General features: G+C 38.9%; 1 protein-coding gene across 2 annotated transcripts; it reads left to right on the top strand.

Annotated features, from left to right (window-relative positions):
- abhd18 (abhydrolase domain containing 18) lies at positions 1-6,353 on the top strand. Of its 2 annotated transcripts, XM_058375054.1 has the most exons (13): positions 1-122; positions 657-765; positions 1,491-1,575; positions 1,876-1,976; positions 2,074-2,149; positions 2,659-2,745; positions 2,826-2,851; positions 3,475-3,613; positions 3,983-4,072; positions 4,184-4,285; positions 4,358-4,646; positions 5,387-5,549; positions 5,832-6,353. In XM_058375054.1, the coding sequence occupies exons 2-13, from the start codon at positions 674-676 to the stop codon at positions 5,887-5,889; spliced, it is 1,308 nt and encodes a 435-aa protein (XP_058231037.1). In that variant the 5' UTR covers positions 1-122; positions 657-673; the 3' UTR covers positions 5,890-6,353. The 2 variants fall into 2 exon arrangements, with proteins under 2 accessions (XP_058231037.1, XP_058231046.1); XM_058375063.1 differs by lacking the exons at positions 5,387-5,549; positions 5,832-6,353 and adding an exon at positions 4,903-5,378.
- Positions 6,354-6,918: the final 565 nt, after the last annotated feature.

Genomic DNA, 6,918 nt, shown 5'->3' with positions numbered 1-6,918 from the left:
TATGATGTGACACCAGTACACAGTTCCATTGACCACAGTCATGGCAGCGCACTTTTGCCTGGGATTCGCCCTTTGAGATGAGAAGTAGACGTTACTCCTAAAAATCTCCACTTTAGTTAGAGGTATCTGTTCGTTTTAATCTGTTTTAATCATTTATCGATGGATTTATTTTTGTATTTTATTTTTATTTTGTGGGCAATTAGTGTATGAAGTTCACGGAAATGAAAGTGCAGTCAGTGACAGCTGAAGGACTGGTCTAAAGTGACTTTATGAGTTATATTCATTTCTTTAAATAAATAGCAAAAATATCAGGGTTTATTTCTTTATATTTTCTGCCATTATAGCATAAAATTTCCTGAACCCTAAACGCCTTCTTACTCAGACATACTAGCCTCCATGGAGACATGACAAATTAAAGGAAAACATGTCCCTGTTATAATGTAGAGGATATCTATCTATCTATCTATCTATCTATCTATCTATCTATCTATCTATCTATCTATCTATCTATCACTTTTATGCCACAACAAAACCTTTCCCTCCTGATGTGAATGTTTTTATAAGTGATTTCTATTTTCTCATTCTTTCCCCCCTAGTGTTTTTGTGTATTTCTGTTAAAATCAGTGTGTAAAACATTTTCTGATTGGTTTATTTAGATGCCCGGTCCTTGCTGATGGGGATGAGCCGGCTTGATCTGCTCTACAGAAGGCTCCTCCTCACCAAACTCTTCATCCAAGGATGGGGAAAGCCAGAGGATCTGAAACGGTGTGGCGCTTCGACACATGATAATAATACAAATATATTATTACCACATACACTATATTGCCAAAAGTTTTGGGACACCCCTCCAAAAGATTGAATTCAGGGGTTGGGCTCAGTCACTTAGTTCCCATGAAAGGAACTCTTAATGCTTCAGCTTCATACCAAGACATTTTTGGACAGTTTTATGCTTTGTGGGAACAGTTTGGGGATGACCCCTTCCTGTTCCAACATGACTGCACACCAGTGACCAAAGCAAGGTCCATAAAGACATGGATGAGTGAGTTTGGTGTGGAGGAACTTGACTGGCCTGCACAGAGTCCTGACCTCAACCCCATAGAACACCTTTGGGATGAATTAAAGCGGAGACTGTGAGCCAGGTCTTCTCGTCCAACATCAGTGCCTGACCTCACAAATGCGCTTCTAGTGGAATGGTCAGAATTCCCATAAACACACTCCTAAACCTTGTGGAAAGCCTTCCCAGAAGAGTTGAAGCTGTTATAGCTGCAAAGGGCGGGACAACTCCATATTACATTCATGTGCATGTAAAGGCAGACGTCCCAAAACTTTTGGCAATGTAGTGTATATATCAAGCTTGATTTTAGAAGTCATTGAAGAATGTTTTGTTTTTGTTTGGTGATAAGGAATTTTAAGTTTTAGGAAGCTGCTCCTGTTCATAAACCACACTGTTCTTCCTTTTAACACCGAGTTGTTTTTGTTTTTCTTTACAGGATATTCCAGTTTAGGAAAATCATAGGAGATCGGGAAAAATGTAAGAACCTCGTACCACGGGACTATCCAGTTTTTATCGACAAGGTATGTTTAGTCTTCAAGGAGTAATTCACCAATAAGTCTAACTTGAATAGCTGATGAATGAATAAATGAAAAGTCTCACGCAATATGCAGTCAAATCATAATACACTCTCATAAATCAACACTGATATGACGAGGTCTGGATCCAATATGGCTGCCAGATAACGTCCCAGCCAGTCGTTTCAGCTGGATTTGGATCAGAAATCAAACGTCATAGCAGATAGACAGCATTATGAAGTGTGTATTTGCGTGACGTCTTGTATGAAACTCTTCCTGACCCAAGTGAAACATGTCTGTGTTCAGGTAGAGGATCACTCGGACTGCAGAATTCACAGCGGTCACTTCGTCTCCCCGCTCCAACACTTTGTCCCGGGCATTTTGCCAGAGGAGTCGGTTAGAGCCAGGTAGCAACGGCAAACACACAGCGACCTGCAACAGAGACTTTGTACTAAGGGCATTATGCAGTAGATTAAAAGACGCCATAAACTAATTTCCTTATAGCTTTCAGTTTATAGTTCCCAAAAAATGGAAGCAACACAGACCGGTGTGTATCCATCTGGCAGGAACAGGAGATCACGTGAGTAAAGGTTTTCTTTAAAACCTTCTTGTGTTTAGTAATAGAGTAAAAGAAAGATAATTGATGTTTGTATAAAAAAAAAAAAAATGTATTTAATTCAGTGAAGAAAATTATTTAAACAGACAAGGTAGTATGAAAAGGTTTAGAAAATAAAGTTTAAAAAAATGAAAGAATTCTTGGAACAATTATTTAAAATAGAAGGAATATACGTTAATGAAATAATATAAAAATGTTTAAAATTAGGAAATAAATCAGATGAATTAATAATAATAACAATAATAATAAATAAATTGTAAAGTAAATAAATAATTGCAAAATAAATAAATAATAAAATCTACAAAGTAAATGTCCTTCAGGGTTTGGGTTTTTTTCCCCGAGTTTTTTGGGGGTATTATTCATACATATAGGACATGGAAAACACTTAGAAGTGGAAAAATGTTTAAAATGTTGGGGCGCTCGGGTCAAAAACGTTTCTGGCTGTTTGTGTGTGTGTGTGTGTGTTTGTGTAGTTTTTCTGGAGGAGGCGGACTCTCATGGCCAGACCCATGATCAGAGAGGCAGGAATGGCGTCGCTGCTGCTGGAAAACCCGTATTATATCCTTTACTTAGTTACGTAATAACTGTGTGTTTTCTGAAGATCTGAAATCACCCATTTCCTTGACTCTGAATTGCACATGGATACAGAAAACCTAAAGACCAGAAGTGAGTATTAAAACCTTTCAGGTTCCCAGTTTTAGTCACAGTTATATGGTGATGGGGTTTTCTCCTGCAGCAGTAAAGCTTCTCATGGCCATGAAGCGACTCTGCAGCCTTTAAATGTGACCGATGCATCAAACTTATCCTCTTTCAAGCCATTGTTTTTCACAAACAGGAGTCTGCAAAGCAGTATACAAATAATATAAAGAACAAAACTGAGCGTTTTACTCATACTGTTACCATTTTAACCCCTTTTTGTTTACTGTGTAAGAAAAATGTACTTGTAAAAAGCAGAATTCAGTGTTTTCTTGTCGAAACCAGCCTTAAATATTACCTTCAACAACATGCTCAAACCTCTCAAAAAAAAAAACCAAAACAAAAAATGATATTGTTTACATCTGATCATGTGTAGCTGAACCGTTACTGATAGAATGCATAATCAAGGGTGCGCAAACTTTTGCACCCGACCGCCTGCTGTCACAAGAATTAATTTTATCCGAACAGTTAAGATGGTTTTGGTTTTTAAAAAGTATTGATACATGAGAGATGAAATTAGATATTGCTGATTATGAGCATGTTAATGTTGAACACTGCTGTGTGTGTGTGTGTGTGTGTGTGTGTGTGTGTAGGCGCTCCAGTCTGAAGAACGTATCTGACCTGTTCGTGATGGGCGGAGCTCTCATCCTGGAGTCGGCCGCTCTCCTACACTGGTTGGACAGAGAAGGCTTCTGGCCGCTGGGAATGACCGGCATCTCCATGGGAGGCCATGTGGGTGCTTCTTCCTATCAGATATCATGCTGGTGCTTACTGATATATCGGTATCGATATTTAGGTCAGAAATGATCAGAAAACGAGGATGTCTATCATTAACATGTCTTGCAGATCACCCATCATGTCTCGATCTTAGCCGAGATTTGGAACATTAGCAAAGCATAGATTTTCTCAAGGACTTCAAATCTAGTAAATAAAATGTTTTACTTACAATATATCATGGAATATTTTAGACTCCATGTTTAAATGATCTCTTTGGGCAACTGCAGTAATGAACATTTCAGTTCTTTCAGGATCATTGTGCACGGTTTAATGAGAATTTCTCTCATATTTTGTTTGCTATTTTATTTCCTCACATGCACACAGATGGCGTCTTTAGCCGTAACCAACTGGCCCAAGCCGATTCCTCTGATCCCGTGTCTTTCCTGGACTACTGCTTCCAATGTTTTTACCACTGTAAGATATCAATCACGCTTCCTCTCTCTGTTTATATGAAGTCTGCCTGCTGTGTGTGTGTTTAGTGGTCAGTGTGAAATTCCCAGTGTGTAAGAATCCTTCCTTCCACAGGGAGTGTTAAGTAGAGCTGTGAACTGGAGGGAACTGGAGAAGCAGTACGCCACACACACCGTCTACGAGGACGAGATCATCCACATGCTGGAGTACTGCGGGGTAAGACGCCATCCAGACATTTTTTCTTTTTTCCAGCGTTCCCGATTAAAATTTTCCCATTCTTGTGTCTAGACGGACTCATTCCGGATGGGCCAGGACTTTGTGCGTGACGCCCCGGGCAGCTTTGACAAACTCTCGGACGTGTCCCTGTCCTCTGAGCTTCTACTGCAGCAGAGAGACGCTGGGGACGGGTTTGATCGCATGCTTTCGTCTTCTATCGGCGTCAATCAGACTCACGTGGACGCACTTCACAGCAACAGCGTGAGCTGCAGCGCAGGACGGCGTCGCTCGCTGCAGAGGGAGTCGCTCTGCTTCATGAAGGGCGTGATGGACGAGTGCACGCACATCGCAAACTTCTCAGGTGAGGAGACGGTTCAGAGGACGAGAAGAGGCTTTAGTATTTTTATTATCTTTAACGTCTCAATGTAGGTCTCAGTGACCCAGAGCTTTAAAAAAATGTTTGTTTGAATGTTGGAGATATTCTGTCCTAACACTAAAACTCTATCTGACCTGTTTCTCATGTTTGATATTCCTCTATCTGCCCTCTGCTGTTTGACCTTCAATCCAATCCTCACTCTGTCCATTTACCCCTCTGTCTGTCCCTCTATGCCCCCCAGACTTTCTATCTGCCCTCTGACACTGTCTGCCACTTTTCCTCTCTGTATGACCTTGTGACTGACCCTTTGACCCTCTGTCTGACATTCTTCCTGCACTTTTACCTCTCTGGTGTGCTGTCTGTATAACTTCTTGACATTTTCTCTGCCCCTTTATTGCTTCTGAAGGTCTATTTCCCCATTTCTGATTATGCCCCTGCACCCCCTCTAGATTTGTGTTCTGACCTTGCTCATATCTGACCACCGTTTCCTTCTACCCTGTTTGAACTTGTAACAGCACTGTTACCCCTTTCTGACCTTTTGCTGCTCCACTGCACTTCAGATCTTCAATCTGCCTCTCTTTAACCCTCTATCCGGCCTAATCTCTATATCTCTCTCTCTGGCACTTCATCTCTAATCTGTTAATCTCACGCACTGTTGTTCTGTCTGTCGGACCTGCTATTTGCCCCAGTACCCCTCTGTGTGATGCCCTGTGTTTACTCCACAGTGCCAGTGGATCCCAGTCTGATCATTGTGGTCCAGGCTAAAGAGGACGCCTACGTGCCTCGCTCGGGTGTTCGCAGCCTGAAGGAGGTTTGGCCAGGCTGTGAGGTTCGCTACCTCAACGGGGGCCACATTACAGCCTATCTGTTTAAACAGGCAGTGTTCAGGTGGGCACGAGTCAACACACACACACACACCCCACAATAGTATTCTGAAGTGTTTTATTCCACTTATAGCATAGCAATTTGAACAGCTAATATGTTAGTGAATGACAGGCTGTACTTTTTATCCATTTATGGTTGCTTTAAATCTTATAGACCATATTTTCTACAGAAAATTAATCAGATCAATTGGAATACAACTCACACAGGATTGCTGCTGTAGCAGTCTGCTAGTAATATACGATGATGAGAGCAAAATGTAATGTATTTTTTTTCTCAAATCTGCAGACGGGCCATTTACGATGCCTTCGAGCGCTTTGTTCAAAAGTATCCTTTATTATTATAATAGTCACGGAGCCTTCGCCGCTGTGCCGATGACATGGTAAAGAAAATCAATGAAATATAACATAACATACACCAGGACTCAGAACGGACCTGACTCTAATCCTCTCCACACCATGGTGCTACTGAAGACTGACTAGTATTTACACATCCTCACAGTATAAAGTTTATAGACCTTTTCGAACACCAAGCCAAATTTCATCTACACCTTCTATAATCGGTTTGTTTTTACCTCCTCAGCCTTTTCATTTGAAGCCCAGGGGCATTTAGAAATCACAGATCACTGCCAAGCCTACAGGAGCATCAGATTATTAATTATCATTTGAAATTAAAGTATTAGCATTTGTAATGGTATTATTATTATTAGTTTTTTTTAATTCCCTCAATTTATTTCCTACATGTAATAACTACTTTTTCAACCCTTCACATTTCTATGTCTCAACTTTGAAATAAAAATCATACTTTGAAGACTGAACTTATTGCTATTTATATGTAAAAAAAAAATAATAATTAAACTTCTAAATGAAAAAAAATATATAAATATGTAAAATTACATTTTTTAAATTATATATATATATAATATTTTTAAGGAAGAAAATAAATCCTAAAAATGTTAACAGTTTAGTTACTACCCCCAAGAGTTTCGCATAAATCAAAAACGAGATCTAAAAAATTACAGCTGTTATATGTTTAGTGGACAGAAATGTTAAAATTTATGAATATTTCCAGGAATAGAATAATAAAATAATATTTTAACATCAGAATACTTTATTGATCCCTCAGGAAAATTTGTAAACATCCTTTTTTTTTATATATAATAATAAATTAAACCTGCTAAATATTGCACTCAATTTCTCTTTTGCACTAAGGGTAATTAATAATAATAATAATAATAATAATAATTATTATTATTATTATTAATTATTATTATTATTATTATCACAGCAACAGGTTAACCATTCTAATTACAATTTAATAATGTATGAAACGTCACATTTTTTTATTTTTGTTTATCGTATAACGTTTTTTAATG

Source organism: Hemibagrus wyckioides, linkage group LG02, assembly GCF_019097595.1.
Source record: "Hemibagrus wyckioides isolate EC202008001 linkage group LG02, SWU_Hwy_1.0, whole genome shotgun sequence".
Taxonomy (NCBI): Eukaryota; Metazoa; Chordata; class Actinopteri; order Siluriformes; family Bagridae; genus Hemibagrus; species Hemibagrus wyckioides.
Note: the sequence above shows the minus strand (reverse complement) of the source record. Positions and strands in the feature narration are given on the sequence as shown.